Source organism: Oreochromis aureus, linkage group 11 (genome assembly GCF_013358895.1).
Source record: "Oreochromis aureus strain Israel breed Guangdong linkage group 11, ZZ_aureus, whole genome shotgun sequence".
NCBI lineage: Eukaryota > Metazoa > Chordata > Actinopteri > Cichliformes > Cichlidae > Oreochromis > Oreochromis aureus.
Window position 1 is genome coordinate 30,808,163 of NC_052952.1, and position 17,233 is coordinate 30,825,395.

Sequence of the window (17,233 nt, forward strand, 5' to 3'; positions counted from 1 at the left end):
AAAAAAACAAAGTCCAACCTACCAAATGACTCCAAGAGGGCATCAACAACTCATCCAGGAGGTCACAAAGGAACCCAGCATAACATCTAAAGAACCAAAAGCCTCACTTATGATTGAACAATAACAAAGAGAGTGGGCAAATATGGCATCCATTGGAGAGTTCCAAAGAGAAAAATCACAGCTGACCAAAAAGAACACAAAGGCTCATCTTATATTTTCCCCCAAAAAACATCTTGATGATCTCCAAGACTTTGGGGAAAATGTTGGGGGACTGATGAGACAAAGATGAACTCTCTGGAAGGCTTGAGTGGGGTAAATCTGGCACAAAACTAACAGCATTTCATAAAAAACAACAGCAAACCAGCAGTCAAACATGGTGGTGGCAGTGTGATGGTTTGGGGCTTGCACTTTAGTGCTTCAGGATCGGTAACTGATGGAACCGTGAATCAGACTATCAGACCATCATTTCATGACCTAAAGCATCAAGCACACTTAGGCAGCAAAACTGAGTCGTTAAACAGGTTCATGCAGGAAAACTCTCCAGTGTGACTGCATGAAGACAATTCTGCAAAGAACAGCAGACCAAAATTCTTCATTACTTCAATTCAAAATTCCTTGCAAAAGCTTGGTTGCAGTTTTTGCATCATGGGTGGCACAACCAGTTATAAGGTTTAGGGAGCAAGTAGGTTTGGATAACTGTTTCCTTGATGATCTGAAACATTTAAGAAACCAGCAGGGGTGCAAATAGTTTTTAACAGCACTATACATAATTGTAAATGTTATCATCATAATATCTGCATTTTCTGTGGTAAATATTATATGAAATTATTTCCTAAAACTAACACATACAGCATTTTAGGTAAAAAATACCCTTGATTTAATAAATCACAGCCCTTTAATTGCTTACAGTTTCTTCTGATCCTTAGACTTCCTCCAGGGACCTGAGCTATTTTTACATCCCACCCGGCCCAACGCAAATGTGAAACGGATCCTAGCCCACTGAGCTTGAGTTACCTTGTTCCAAATATAAGAACTAACTTTAAGAGGGTTGCACCCTAATGCACCCATAGAAATTTATGAGCAGAAACAGCTGCTAACCTCTCAGGATTTTCACAGCATTGCTTGCATCCCTGCCTTCCACCTTTCATTTCATTAATCCATTTCTTGAAAGACTTCTCACCTAATGTCAAGTTTGACAAGACCACATATGCTTTTCAGATTTCTCAAAGGTCACATTTTAAAACTGCAAGCTTCACTGACATTTGGCTTCGTTTAAAACTTTCAAGTCAGTGTTGCCTTACCACAATCTATTCTGAGAGTTTCTCTTCCACTTCTTAGTTTCCAGTAAAACACGGATGTATTTTTGGACTGTAACACTGTCACAAATGTATTCACCACATTGTATTTATGCTTCTACTGTTTCGTAAACAGTAATACTGAAATATCAGATTTGAATTTGTCTTAAAACGTTCTAACATACTTCCAAATCCCTACAGAGACTTTTTAAGACCGTGGTGACGCTCTTAACTCCAAACTAATGAAGTGAGTGAGCTTCTGAAACATATTAGCCATGTCATCAGAAACTAACCCATGTTAAGTCCCTTTGCCCCCTTCCACTGACCCTGATGTTATCCAATTTATACCAACTGTGCTGAGAGGAGCTTTGAACGAACGCACAGATTAGCACCAATACAGCCAATCTGCTGCTGATTTATAGGAAAGCTGGCTGAGAATTGATCCTATCAGAGCTCACTGAACTCAAATGGAAAGGACACAATGGACAAGAAAAGGGTAATGAAAATAGTCACAATAATTATAAAGGTCAGGAGAAGTTCAGCTGAAAATTGCTGCCTGAGCTTTTAAACCCGCTTCTTTCATTCTAGAGGAGCCATGAAAAAGATGTAAGGCTAATGTCGCTGAGCATGATACAGTCTATCCAGTCCTTCCAGACTTCCAAGATGTTTCATGTTCAGGCAGGATGTTTTTGCAAAAGACCATTGTGGTGATCATGAATAAACAATAATAAACAATTATAAAACTAATTTCATTTAACGAACACAAACCCCCAACTACATCACAGTAACAACAAGTTGTAAAAAACAGAGCTATCGCATATGTTGGGACAATGTTTTGTGAGTGAGTCACTATAAAAAAAGAAAGTTGTTGAAGAGTCCAGGATGACTTTTTCAGTCTTAATCTTTATGGCTTTAAAGCTAAGGCAGATGTTTTAATGTATAAATTCTATACAGATTTTAAACATGGTCTGAATTCCTGCCAGATAATCAGGCAAATGCCAATTTGAATATTTTCCAACTTCTTAATAACATGAAGAGTTTGGTCAGTCGTATTGAATATGAATATTTCCAAAATCACATTTCCCAGAACCCTGATGTTACCTTAATCTGCTTGTGCAAGTAGAGAAACAAACATGCAGCAGACAAAAGAGACAAATCTTAACACATCTTTGGGACAAACTTGCTCTTCCCGCATGAAGAAGCACAACCTGTCTGGGTGGAGGGAGGGTTCTAGGTACACTAAGAACGCTCATGTCACAAGCAGAGGTCACATTGCACAAATCTTTTCAACAGATTGGAACAGTGGTGTTGGATTTAATGTAACAAAAAATAGTCACAACATTTTAAGGAAAAGTGCCGGTAACATGAGTGGTTTGTCTCTTTCACAGCTGTAAACGATTTCAGACTCTTCCATTCAGGATCAGGACTCTTTATGGGTGTAAAGTAAGCTGTTAGATAATATAAGTACTCAAATTCAGAGACCATTGATTAATTCTTATCACTTTCCCCCAACTCTAAATGTATTTTCAGGGTGGACTATGATAAGCCAACAAAGGTTCAGCCTTAAGCATAAAATATAACTGGATATGAAAAGTTGTCTGGTCAAAGATTACACTTGAATAAAGACTGACTCTGTAGCAACCTCCACTGATTACATCCTGGATGGAAGAAATAGCCGCTGAAGACTCAGTAGATTAAAACAACATAAAAGGTTCACGAACAGAATAAATCTGTTAAATAAACTCTTTTCACATGGAGCTGTGTCTGTTTTATGCAGCACTGTGCCTCGTGAACGTACCACTGTGGTACAAATTTCATCTGTGCTTCCACACCATTCTAAGTGCTGTCATTGATTTGCAGGCACAGGGGCAAGGGTAAGCGGCTCTTCCTCATCTGAATCAAACTCGACATTCTCGTCTTTAACCCACTTGCCGCTGTGGTCTTGCAGCCACCCATCACTATGAAAAAAAACAACAACAACAACAAAAATAGATAAAATGCACTGAAAATCTAATAATCTGCTAAAAAGTAGTGAAAATGTACAACATTAGAAAGTGAAAGTCCCACAACATTTAGGCACCTTTTCAGTTTGAGGTAGTGCTCCAGCTCTCTCTTCCTCTGGGCAGTGATGGGTTCAGCCTCCTGTCTCTCTGCAGCCTGAGATTCGGCCGTATCTTTTGATGGATGTGGCTCTTTATTGGCTACAAAACGAGTTCAGGCAAAATCATGACCAAGGTTTGCTCAAAATAAAAGCTGACAATAAAACATTTCCTCTAGCAGACCTTACCTGTTGAACAGACAGTAGAGTTGCTTTGTGACGTGTTCACTGAAATGCCAGATTCCCAGCATGCAGATGTCATGTTGTCACTGGGGTCTGAGCTGGTGCTTGCTGTCACTTTTTCAGATTTTGTGCTTAAAAAGAATGACAAATAATTTAAATTGTGTTTTTCATTGTATGGCTTCAAATACAGACAACAACTCTCATACCGAGTAATCACTCACCTGGTTTTTCTATGACAGCTGTTATATGGTACAGTTTTCAGCAAAGCATGATGGGTGAGCTTCCGTGTTTGTGCTAGTAATGGGGCTGAACTGGAGGGCTCCTGAAATCACAACAAGAGTGGCTCATATTTTCCACCATTACACAACTACACTGAATTGTTTAGTAAGGTGTAATTTGTTAGGGTCATATGGTAGTCACACGGGCGCCACATAAGTGATTTAACAGGAGACAACAACATGGAATAACAATGTCATGCAGTAAAGAAAGATTACATCTGTTGAGCTCGTGATGTTTTTCCTGTGATGATTCATTGACCGTCTGCTGGCAGAATGACCCGGCTGGTTCTCATCATCAGAAAGCATGATTAATAGTTACCAACCTGCCTTTTTTCTTCAGCCTGGACGTAGTTTTCATGTTGCCGTTTTGTTATTTCATTCTTCAGCCGTGCTTTCTTGCCATAAAATGCTTTTAGCCCTGAGTAGAACACACAACAAACAACTGGGTTTACTAAAAAGTCAATGTAAACTGAACCAAACCTGAAAAAAAAAGTCATACTCGTTTCCCTTTGAAGTACAGCAAGTTTGGTATATATAATGAAGACATGCAAAACTTTACCTTCATACTGTAGGAATTAAACTGGTATCGAAATGTAGGTAAAAACAACACTTTTTATATGCTGTAACTTATCTAACATACATGTTATACGGTGATACCCTTATTCAAAATACACTTTCCGGAATTTTTTCAAGTGAATCATCAGAAAATAAAGAAAACTTCCAGGGTACAAATGCTTGTCTTTAATTGTTTGTGTAAGAGACAACAGACAGAGTTTTGCTTTTCCGAATGAGGAAAGTTGGATGTTAAAAAAAAAAAACCTGGTGAAGAAAAATTAGATAGTTGTACAACACTCTGACACTTAAAGAGTACAATTTGTTTGACAGCCATTCAAAGTGATGGAAAAACTAACAAATTCAAAAGCATGAAATTTTTACTTATCCCTATGTACTTGTAAATATGCAGTTTTAGTGTGAAAAAGTGCTACAATGTATCATTGTTTGGGTTTTTAATTCTTCCAAATAATGACGGGATATCAAATCCAGATAATTTGAAAAGCAAAACTACTCTTTGTGACGCAGCATTAGAAAAGACACACAAAAACAGCTAACCAATGTCGCAATCCAAAAACTATTGAACTTTCCAATATTTCAACTCTTTGTTATCTTGACTTGATTATCTGCAAATGCAATGCAAAATTTCCCCTTGACTGCTGCTTTTGAGTTTTATTGAGTTTATTCATTTACTCAGTTGGGTTTTCAACTCCTGCATCAAATTACAATACAGGTCTTGTGTTGGCTGTTGTTTTGCCTGATGAGGACATACCTACTGACCAGCGCATCTCTTTCTTTGATCCTCAGTTAGTTATGTAGCTTCTCCCTCTCACAAGTAGCTTTTCAGTCTTCAGTGTTGTATTTTATTTTATTTTTGAGCAGATTCTATTAATATGCATAGTTTATGCATCTGTACTCCTCTGATTTTGTGTAGCATATGTAGCAAGGATGGCATATTAACCTGCACTTCACAGCACCTCAGATGATAGCTCGACCTCATAAAAGTGCCTGTCCTGCAGCATTGACTTTAGAAATGCAGAGTCATTTAAAATATGGGGTACTGTCTCAATAAATAGGGCGAAAGCCAAGGGATAGAAATGGTGTGCAGATGGCTAACCCTTGATACAGCGCTTCTTAATAAGACTGGGGCCGAAACTTCAGGTCCGCTAGGTCCCCGGGGTACGAGCCCACGTACTAACTTAGTTGCTTTAAATAACTTTGCAGGTTAAAGGTGCTCACCGTCTAGATGCCTCTTTCCTTTTCTGTGGACTGCCAACATGTCGACTGTATCAAACACAGGACGGTAGGAACACACAAGGCAAGTGTACCTATAAGATACGGGGAGAAATTAAACTAAACATGCCGTTAGCTACACAAGTTTGTCTTTCCCAAACATATCAATGTTTTGAAGTTCACTCCACCTTCCATTTTTCATAAGAGCAGCCTCATCTTCTGGAATAAAATTAGACAAAAGGTCTGCCACACGACGTTTCTGTAAAACGAAGCGAATAACGTTAGATAGTATGTAAGTTTTACTACAATTTTATTTCCCAAAGTAATAACTACAGTATGTTGTTAGCTTAAAGATGCTAACACTAGCCACATGTGTGCTCTTAGCTGAAGTCTCTGTTATTAAGCCAACATAAAATGCTGCAAATTGATCCGTACCTTAAGGAGATTCAGCTGGCTTTTATCGTCACCTTCTCTTTTAAAGGACATAATTGTTATGATCAATAATATAAAAACTAATCTGAGTAGCAGCGTAGCTTCTTGGCTATAATATATAAGCTAATAGCAATGCTGCATTCATGGACAAACGGAAGATAGGAAATATAGACCTGTGCTCATCTTTGAGGTGGATAATTGTTTCGGCTATCGGAACTACAACGATATCTGCTGGTTTTTATAATATAAAGTCCGCATAGTCATTTGAAAGCTCGATTTGTGGCTATAGTTTGTATTTGCTCAATTTGTGAAACAAACTATATCAACTTAATATAAAACGCAATTTTTTCCCCTACAGTCTTTAATGCAACGCGTTGTGGCGAATCATAGGACTAGTCAGTGAACACGGCAGCCATGGCAACATATGGCTGTAGACAGCTGACTGCAAGAGTTTTGAAAACAAGTTTTTCAGCGACTTTTAGTTGTGTATTTGACAGATAAGGTACGTTATATTTGTAATCCAAGAAACTTTCTATATAGTTTAAACGGCTGTCATTTTGGAGAAAAGATTGAACGCTTGGAACAAATAACGAGCGACAACGTTAATTAAGTTGATAGCCTTAGCTAGCAGGCTAACTAAGCTGCTAGTTTGATAATTATGGGCTAAAGCGGAAGCCATTATTGTGAAGATGTTAACAGCAGTGAAGTTCGCTGGTAAGCGCATTTTAGGCCCACATGGTTGTTTACCACACAAAAAAAGAACAATATAAGTGTTTTACGACAATGTCAGAGGAGCGAGCTCCACTACCAGCTGGAGGAGACGGCCTACTCCGAGGGAGCCGCACAAGATCTTACGGCAGTTTCATCCGATCTCCGCTGTCCCCGGTGCACCAGAGACGTATTGAACATATAATTCAGCCGGGAGAGACACTGCAAGGCCTGGCGCTGAAGTATGGAGTGTCTGTGAGTATGACTGTGTTGGTTTGACTATGAGACTGAATTAGTTAAAGTATTTATTTCTTGCGCCTTTAACAGTTCAGGTACAAGGTTCTTTATTTGTCACATGCATAGTTATACAAGTATAACTCACAGTGAAATGTATCCTGACACGCTCCTCGACATGTGCAAAAAGGGGCGGGGGGGTTAGAGGAATAACATTATAAATATATAGTATATACATTGGGTGAATGTGCAGTAGTAGCAGCAAGCAGGTGAATTCTGTACATTAATATGAATAGACATCTGACTATTTTACAGACTGGACAATATAAACAAATTTAAAGTTAAAGGAATGGAGTGTCTGGAGGAGAGTCTCAGTCAATTATAGATGATGTGAGAGGGGGTGTGTGTGTGTGGTGGTGGTGGTGGTGGTGGGGGAGTTGGTTTAGGGCCCGGATGGCTTGAGGATAGAAGCTCCTCTTGAGTCTCTCTGTCCTTGCCCGGATGATGCGGAACCTTCTACCGGATTGTAGAAGTTGGAACAGTTTGTTGCCAGGATGGGACGGGTCCTTCAGTATCTGCGTTGCTCTAGTCCGGCATCTCCTGGTGTAGGTGTCCTGAAGCGGGGGGAGAGCAATCCTGCAGCAGCGTTCTGCTGTACGGATCACTCTCTGGAGAGCTTTTTGGTCCTTCACACAGCTGTTCCCAAACCACGATGTCATGTTAAGCTTATGTTGAAATTTACTTGTTGCGATATGATGTCTTCTAACTGAATACTTGATTTACCAATACTGAAATGTAAATGTGGGTGAATAATCACATTTCTTATTGACTTGACTTGATTTAGCCAAGTCTAATACTAATTAACATACGGTTCACAAGGACATTTTCTCTTTCAGATGGAGCAAATCAAAAGAGCAAACAGGCTGTACACCAATGACTCAATATTCCTGAAGAAGTCTTTGACAATCCCTGTGATAGCAGACCTGGACGACTGCAGTAAAGGGTTGGATGTGGCTGAGGAGGACGGCAACAAAGGCAGTGCTAACTCTGCTTCGCTTCACAATGGACACACAGGGAGTTCCTCTGAGAAAAATCAAGAAGACAGAAAAGATCTCACTCCTGGGGATTTTTTGAAAAGGTTGGATGACTTGATAAGCCAGTCCAAGCAGGCTGCAGTCAAAGGATGCCAGGAAGCAGAGAAAAGGTATAACTGTGACTGTCGCTGGTTGCTCTTTTCTTTGCACAGTTGTTGTCCAGTCAGGGTCATTTGTAGCATTACAGAGACTTACCCTCTTCGTATTTAAGTCACTAATAGTTAGATCAGTTGGTCCTGCTTATGGATATGTTTTTAGTCATGTCGCTGAGAATATTGTACCTTCACTGATGTGTAAATAATGTTGAGGTCATGGTTAAATACACGCATTTTGATGTTAAGCATAGATATACATGGATAGTATCTGGTGGTCAGTTTAACATAGATTGTCATGTCAAGTATAGTCATCCACCTTTCTGGCCTTCTTAGTATTTCATCAACCACTCACAATGTGGCTGTTCAAAAGATTCCCAATGCTTAATAGCTACTTTGAATTTAATTTGTAATGACCTGGTGATAGTACCAGTGCAACAGCGATTTTTTTTAATTTTTTAAATTTTTTAAGAATATCAATCAATTTAGCCTAAGATCAGTACACTGTGAATGACTTGCTCTGTTATATATTTTTTTTATTTACCAGGGTTGCTTCACTAGAAGCAACTTGCAACAACAGCACATCAGATTGCCGGCCGCTTACGAGGTCACAGAGTGTCATTTCATCTTCCAGGATGGCAGTACATGGGACAGTACCGCTCACTGTCACCAAACTGACCAAGAAACTGAGAGACAAGGAAGATGAAATCTTTGAACTGTGACATGTCTGTCACTCAGAACATTAATGGAACTTTCGCAGGGAGCCGTGATGCGCTGTTTGATCTCCAGGATAACGGAGCGTTACGGATAAAGGAATGAAAAGGAATCCCCGGTGATCCCGCTGCTGCCTAAAGCATAAAAGTGTTTTTACACTTCCATTTAAAAAAAATTATATTGCACAATTGTAGACTTATTTATTTGGTGAGACATACTGTAGGTTGTGAAAAGCTTCATATGACTATTCACATCCAGGAAATGGAAACTTGAAATTTGAAAAATGAAAAATCAATCATATTTACTCAGATGATCATATGGTCAACACAAAAGGGGTTTGTGTGTAATTGCCTCATATTTCCAGACTTGTAACCTTAGGAAATGGAATCTTAAACACAAGTTACGTTTACTGTAATAATGATGATGACAATAAACTGATTAGAATGATGGTTTTTCTATTACTGCTGAAAATGCAAGAAAACATTTTGTAGGCTTTATAATATTTCATTGCAATAATTGTGTTAAGGTTATATTTCTAATGTCTTCTCAATTTTGTATTTTTTGTTTTAAAATAAATATTTTTATCCCATGTTAAATGACATTTGTTCACATTACTGCTAACAAATATCTTTTAGTATAACATGCAGATTTAGCTGTTTTGTGAGATTTAATGTCCAATTGGAGTTGATTTTTATCCGTTTTAACTGCCGTGTAAGACCAATGAATAGCCAATAGACCAATGAATTAAAACATTTTTAAGCCCTACTGTGATCCAAAAATCATGAATTATAGATTGGATGTTCAAGCAGTCATGAGTAAAGAGTCTGTCTTTTTGTTGATCTAAACATGTTTTTAAAATACAGTCATGGTCGCAGTAATTGTGCACTCTGGGGTCATTATCTTTATTTTTGGCTTGATTGTTGTCTGGACACCTCAGTAAATACAGTTTGTTGCTGCAGAAGCATCATCTTAACCACCAGATGGCAGTGGTGTACTATAGTGGTACTGTTCCCAGGCCTAATTTGCTTATGCATCTGTCCAGCTGATTCATATCAGTGATTATAATGCATAATATCAGTAGTTCTGAATAATACATTTCAAAGTCACAAATATTAGATGATATTTTGTATGCTAGTAAAATAATCAATGCAGAATATATCTGTTTAATTTCAAGTTTGTTTTCTTTGGACACTGTCTGAATAGAAAATTAGCATCACTTACATAATATATATTTATGGCCCCAAAATATCAAAAACTTGAATGACTCCACAAAGCTTTATTTGTATCCCACATGTTCTTTGAGAACTATGGGAAAGCAGGTTGGTTCTCAAATGACTTGTTTTATGTTGCCAGTCCTCAGTAACAGAAAAACAAGCAGTTCAGAGTCCTAGTTGAGTCTGTCTGTTGATCTCCCAGTGTCTGTCTGAAATTTAGTTCTGATGTCATATTGTCCCATCTTCCACTAGTTTATTCAGTCCTTTACAGATCTTGGTGAGGTTGGGTCTGAAGGGCCCATCAGGGTTGTACAGTTGGGTCAGGAGCTGTGGGTCGGAGTAATGGTTGAAGACATGGTTGATGCGACCATGAGATTTAGTGGTGAGGTGGGTGTTGACCAGTTTCAGCAGCAGATCCCTGCAGCTGGTCAGGATGTCTGCCATCACTGTTTTTTCAAAGGTAAAGTCCACCTGCATCAGACAAGACATGCGTTCATGTTAGGAATTTCATACAAGTAGAATTGTTTAATATCTTAACATGACTGTGAAGTAGCAGGATATGATGTATGAATATTCTACCAGGTTTAAAGACGTCTTAGAGGTTGCATATTTTCGTTATCTTAATCTTTCTTGCATATTCAATTTTAATCCCAATACAGAAGTTTCAATATCAACTTATTGTTCTCTCACATTACCAAAGCAGAGAAACAAGCATTTGATTATGTGGAACTGAAATAAAACAAGCAACCCTTTAAAGCAATGTCTGAGCCACACGTTGATGCAGAAGAGAATCATATTCAACAATGAACTAACCTGGACATTTTGATGCCATGTGATTAATATATTTATCTGTTTTAATTGGAAATGTTAACACAACTGCAAATTGCATTTATTGTGGAAAAACTAAGGTCAGGCAACTCTTGAAGTTGCCTGATTTTCCAGCCTTGAAGTTCATGCTGTGCACAAAACATTTTTCCCATTTGAGAGTAATTGGCATTCTTTTGCAGTTGGAGCTAGAAAACATGTGCATTAGCACAATTTCCTTTCAGGTGATGTATGCCTACTTATACATCATGCATTAAAATTTTTAAGTTGGGAAGTGTACCTCATAGAAACTGATAGCTGTCATTGCTCCCTGGTGGAGCTTCTTCTTAAAGTCTTGGGCCACTGCCAGCTCTTCTGTGCTGAAGCGGTTGTTCCTGAAAAGGACGCCGATCTTGACTGCAATCTTGATGAGGTCTTTGATGACTTTCTGAGCCTCTGATTTATTTCCCAAGTAGTCTCTGGAGACCCGGTACAGTTCATCTAGGATCTCACTGGTGGTGTCATCAATGAACATTTGTACAGAGCTTTTTGTGGCCATGCTGCTGAGGATCTTCTTCTGTGCCTTCATGGCCATGTCCTTGGCATTGAACGCATCCATTGTGCCTGAATTATGAAGAAAATGAATTGAATTTTTCATTTTAATGTCTGTCCTGATAAAGTCATTATACAACTATTCAACTGTTTTAATATCCACATAAACTTTTTACAGCTCAGTTTGAGCACATTTAAATTGTGTATAGACAAAAGATTTCATAATTATACCTGCAGAAAGAAAGCAGTGAAAAGAAATAAAATATTCATACTTTATGCTCATAAACAGCCCAACAGGATATCATTACACAGTGTGTAGTTCTCTCAGCTATAGAGGCAGATTGTTCAACATTTACAGTTTCAGCTTCCTGTGATTAAACTGATTGGTAACCATTTTCAGTTTGAACGTTTGAATTTGTCTCTTTAGGCAGATTTCCTGTCACTGCCCATACCCATCACAGTAAATCGACAGCAAATCCTGTTGGTAGACAAGTAAAGACTAGATTGCACAACATTTTTGGGTTGAATGAAGTGCTAAAGAGGTCCTGTTTAAACCTAAAAGGAGAAGACACACACGTACACTCTTAAAAGAAAACAGTTTTTCTTTCTGCCCTAGATTTTTCTGCCACAAAATCTTCAAAAAAACAGCAAGTCCAGTTGAGTAGTTGGAGAATGAGTGCTGACTTCAAGATTAAACTGTTGGAAAGGGAGGGGAAACGTGTTTTATAGCAAAGTGGCGAGTTTTCCCTCTTTACTTTTTAACTTTCAGATTATCATCCACTGACCCTTCTTACACATAATAAAACTCCATCTTAGTGTCAATATTACTAAGAGTTCAAACCTTTTTATTGGTTATCTTAAAATTAGAAACATACATTGAGTTACTCTTGGTGCTAAATGAACAAACACTGAACATTTAGTGTGTTAAATTCTGAAGCAATGCCTTCATGTTATGTTAGTTACAGTGTTTGTTTTGATATCTGACGTGTACTTACATTGCCAAAAGGGAAAAGTACCATGGAAGAGCCTCCACAGAGGCACTTAATTTTTCCCCTGGGATTCTAACCACACCTAACATCCATCACAGAAACCCCCCCCTGGGAAGTCATCAGCATGCATACAGCACACTATGACAGAACTACAAAATCCACAGTTTTATCTTTGACTGTCAACACAGTTTGAATTAATTCCTTTTTAATTCCATCTAATTTCCCCCTAATCTCTAACATGGAAGCAAGCAGATATGAAGTGGATCACTCACAGAGGAAAACTACATTTGAATTTGATTTCTCTGATGTTCTTGTTAGAGTCTTACAAAGAGTGGGCAAGCAAAATAAGATTTAATTCCCACATCACCAAAAGAACAAAGATTGAAAGTATCACAGCAATAAGACTCTTACAATAGATGACGCAAACAAGTGTGTTTTTAGAATATTAATGCTAAATCGATAAGCTCTAGCCTTATATCTCCAGTTCCAGAAACACAGCCGCTTAAGTATGAGCCTAAATGCTTAGCTTCTGCTTCATATTAATCCATGTTTTATGAGTAACCCAGAATCAACAGATATGCAGTATCTTTAGCAAACATCAGTGCCACCAAGGCAGCTGTGCATTCTCTCCTACTTCCTGTGTCACTTAGTATTGTCACATGTGCAGAATCTCAAAGTTTAAACAGGTCTCCAGTTAATAAGACTGTTTCTGAACCTCTTTCTGAGTCATTTTCTGCACTAAACCTGACTTGTGGCCTGTATGGACAAGTATATGAGGGGTGCAGGGAGGCTGCATAGCTGAAGCATGTCCGCGCCTGCTTTTTTCACATTGCATCAGTGCTAGAACAAGAACAGGAAGTGAGCACCCTGAATCCACACGCTACCTCAATTTTTCTAACTGGGTCTACCTTTGAGTGAAACATCGAAACAGGATGTAAACACTATTTATTAAGAGCATATTATCTATAAGCTGTCAGCGATCAACAACTGTAACTCCTGTGATGCATTTCTTTCCTCCGTGTTTATTGTTATTAGAAACCATCATTAAAAATATGATGTTCAAGTCGCCCAGTGCCAGCGATGCACAGTCAGCAGTGTGAGCAAATGACTCCACCATTCACTCATGAATGAAAAAGTGATCGAGTCACATTAACGATCATATCATGCAAATAAGTAGCACTCGCTGTGATTCTCCCCATCACTGTTATGCATCCCACTCCCAGCTCCAAAATTCATTATAAGCAAACAGTCACTTTTATAGCATATCTCTAGTAGGGTTCATTTTACATGCACAACCATTCATTTCAAACAAGTGTCACATTTCTAATAGCTCCCTTTGTTACAAAAGCTTTGGGGTCCCTGTGGGGAATTCAAAAACATTCATAAGATTAATTTCCCTTAACAGTGATAATGAAAGTAGAGCAGTGTGACAGCTATTTCAGTTTCATACTTCAATCTCATTTATTTGCTAAAAAGACTACAGGGATTTGAAGGATGTGCACTGTGCGCAGTCATCAGCCAGTATTCCACACAGTGAAACTCCCACAGCACGAGACAGGTCGCTGCTTGGCCTTTTGTGCATCAGCATTGTTTATTTTATGCAGCGCTGTCAGGGGGTTGAGGCTGTTTGGGTAACACTGGAACATTTCGATGCTACAGCAGCATATTGCCATAAAACCAGTGTTTTGTAATGGACATCATTCAGTCGATCATGTCGAGGATGCGCTCAATGTTGAGCAGCAATTTTCTGGTACAAATGGATAGAAGAGGGCCTTTGAGCATTTATCAGTTTGTTGTTGACATCCACAGGGAGTGACTCCATTATATGTTCAAGTGTTTGTTTCCCTCCCAAATGCCTGAAGCTGCATGCTGTGTGAGATCTAATGCTGGAAGGAAAAGCACAAAAATGCAGAAGTAAAACTATCAGAGCAGAGATGGCCTTAATCAGTTTCAGAGCTGCTGTAACATCCAGGCAGTGTGGAATCTTTAAATGGTAGGTTAATGGACAGTCAAAGAGAGTTGTCCTTATTGGTGGAGTCATCCAGGCAGGCAGGAGAGGTAAATATTTAGCATTCCTCAGATGACTCAAGCATTGAGCCTGAGTATTTTTGTGTTTGTTCGTGTTTCTACATGTTCTTACTTGCAAGGATGACAGCGTGTATGGCCAAGCGAAAGTCATTTTCCTGCAGTTTTTGTCTGCACCTTTTTAGCAATAAAAGATAGCGCTTTTTTTGATGTTTCGTGTGTACTTATGTGCTTGCATCTTTGTTTATTCTACTGTTTTTGTGTTATGAAAATAGAGCTGCTCACACGCCCCCTTTGACAGAGCCAATCTAAATATTCTTTGTAATGTTCCTAGAGTGCAGCAGAGCATTATTACTCTATGAAATCCTCACCGTTTCTCATACCAGCCCTGAGGATTTCTATACTGGATTGTAGCTTCTGGGACCTAAAGGAATGTATGTTCCCTTTAGTTGCCTTTTCTCATACTGAACACTGAGAATATTCCAGGAAAAGCACACAGACACGGGTCTGTCATGCCATTTTTAGAAAGGTCATCATTGATTGGTGGTAGATGCATTAGTACCTGATGATATTCTGGACAACCTGAGACAATAACAGCATAAAAAATAGAAGTTTGTGTGTCCTTACTCAGCAGGTTTTTGTAATAGATCAGTATCTTGCTGAATGAAATGTCACTTCCGTTGTATGTTTTGAACTGTGGGTAATCGTTGTAGTTTGTGATCCTGTTTTTCAATTCAACCTGTTGTGTTCCTCACTCTTAATATTATCTTACATCACAGGTATATAAAGTGTTTCATACAGGTTTCTAAGAATAGATTTTGCTTGATATTATTGTTTATACATTAACCAAGTAATACTTTTATTTCAGTAAAGATGACTGCTTCATAGGTATAGGTTAAACGAGGAAGCGTTTTGAAATCCTCTTAAAGCAGATATTGCAGTTTCTCTTTCAACATTGCACAACTTAGCAGAGTTGTTCAAGCCTGCCACACATCTGTACTGCCTCAAAAGGGAAGCGAAACAGAGCCGTTGGCGCACTGGCGAGGAGTCATTAGCAAAGGCCCTCAGCATTGTATTTGTCCCCTGAATGTGCGCGGCAATGAGAGCTGTGTTGCAACCTTTCACTGTCTTTGGCTTGGACGTAACGTGCTTCGAATCAAAGAAGGCCAAAGAAGAACAAAAGTTCACTGCCTTGAGATTTGAGTTGAGCAACTCTCAGCCTGTGCAAACAAAAAAATGAGGGCTCTATATCTGTGCCTGTCACTGTACTTGTCCCAGCATGACTGTGAGCATACATGCATATCTTCCAACTCGTGTTCAAGATGGGGAAGTGAAGCAAAGTCACACAGTTTCCAGTCATCCCTCTTCTTAGCTAACCTCTGTTGGAAGCCATTAATTAATACTCTTAATTTTCACGACATCAAAGAAATGGAGAGACAACAGATATCTAGTCCCAGAGGTTTTTTTTTTACTGGCATATGAACACAGCAGAAGTTTCTTACCTGTGTGTGCGTGCTGAGTCCCCCTCCCTCCTTGTCTGTGTCAGATGTCTCCCTCTGCTCTGTGTATCAAGTTGACAGCACAGGCTGGTCAATTTAATGGGATCCCTTCATCTTAACTACGAACAGAACCAAAACCTAAAAAGAGCCCTCCTGCAGCGCTTCTGTCAGTGCTTGCCACCCTTTTCTTAAGATAATGTTGAGTTGTACTTCCTTGAGGAACTAAATTGCTGTGACACACCCCTTAGTGTGTGTGTATGTCTCTCTCTCTCTCTCTCCCTCGCTCTCTCTTCCTCTCTCTCTCTTGCTCTTTCTCTCTCTATACGCTATCATGTGTTTCCCCCTGAAATTCAAATTCAAACTCTTCCAAACCACTGTATTTCTCTCTTAGCCTCGCTCTTCACAATTTGGCACTCTGAATCTGCTTGTCTCTTTCGCTGCTCTTCTCTGTATTGCTGACGCTGTGCCTCTGCTTGTTCTGACTAGTGAAAAACCCAGAAAGAATTTACGAATAATCCAGTGATGCAGCCCATTGAAAGGGGAGAGGCTTAACTCTTTTTTTTCTGCTGTTCACCTTCGCTGGAATGTGGCTCCTGTCAGTTCTGCTGCGCGCCATGTCCCTCCCCGCGTGTCTCTTTTTGAAGGTAGAATCAAAACAATGAGTAGCCAGAAGTGTGTCTGACGTACACATACAGTCAGAGATCACTAACTGTACTACAGCTTTTTTTTAAAGGTTTAAAGATTGTGTAGAAACACAGCACCAGCATGATAATTAACAAAGTTAAAGCTTTATATTAGCTCTTTTCTTTAGTTGTTTAATAATGAAGTTGTAAGTTGTCATTTTAAATCTTCACACTAACATTTTAATTACACTGTCGCTGAAATGTTTTCCGTTGTTAAACATAGACTTCATACAATAATCCCCATTATTCACTGTTATCAGATTACAATAAAAACTAAAGTCCAAAAGGGTCGCTCCCCTGAATGAACTTTTGTTCAACCAGTAGCCATAAAACTCATAAAGTCTTATCTGAATCGGAGGCATGTAAATACACATAAAGGTCTCAACAAGTCTCAGCAGTTACAGCAAATGTCTGCGAAACTGAGGTTGTGAATTCAACTATTCATTTAGAATCAGGAAGTGTCCCCTGCCTCTTGAGCTGTGTGTTTATCTATATATTTTTTTTTCTGAATGACAACCAGCTGTGCTGAAAGACTTTTGGCCGAGGCCTGGGCC

At 39.0% G+C, this 17,233-nt stretch overlaps 3 protein-coding genes across 3 annotated transcripts; 1 reads left to right on the forward strand and 2 right to left on the reverse strand.

The window, feature by feature from the left end:
- Positions 1–2,025: 2,025 nt before the first annotated feature.
- On the reverse strand, positions 2,026–6,265 carry scnm1 (sodium channel modifier 1). Its single transcript, XM_031756727.2, has 8 exons — positions 6,075–6,265; positions 5,828–5,898; positions 5,646–5,734; positions 4,178–4,272; positions 3,798–3,898; positions 3,583–3,707; positions 3,376–3,496; positions 2,026–3,253 (listed from the first exon to the last, which is right to left on the reverse strand). Exons 1-8 carry the CDS (start codon positions 6,123–6,125, stop codon positions 3,142–3,144), a joined length of 765 nt encoding a protein of 254 aa, XP_031612587.1. The 5' UTR covers positions 6,126–6,265; the 3' UTR covers positions 2,026–3,141.
- Positions 6,266–6,455: 190 nt separating this feature from the next.
- lysmd1 (LysM, putative peptidoglycan-binding, domain containing 1) lies at positions 6,456–9,690 on the forward strand. The gene is made up of 3 exons (XM_031756728.2): positions 6,456–7,034; positions 7,910–8,217; positions 8,747–9,690. The coding sequence occupies exons 1-3, from the start codon at positions 6,807–6,809 to the stop codon at positions 8,919–8,921; spliced, it is 711 nt and encodes a 236-aa protein (XP_031612588.1). The 5' UTR covers positions 6,456–6,806; the 3' UTR covers positions 8,922–9,690.
- Positions 9,691–9,791: 101 nt separating this feature from the next.
- tnfaip8l2b (tumor necrosis factor, alpha-induced protein 8-like 2b) lies at positions 9,792–16,479 on the reverse strand. Its single transcript, XM_031756731.2, has 3 exons — positions 16,000–16,479; positions 11,233–11,555; positions 9,792–10,598 (listed from the first exon to the last, which is right to left on the reverse strand). The coding sequence occupies exons 2-3, from the start codon at positions 11,548–11,550 to the stop codon at positions 10,356–10,358; spliced, it is 561 nt and encodes a 186-aa protein (XP_031612591.1). The 5' UTR covers positions 11,551–11,555; positions 16,000–16,479; the 3' UTR covers positions 9,792–10,355.
- Positions 16,480–17,233: the final 754 nt, after the last annotated feature.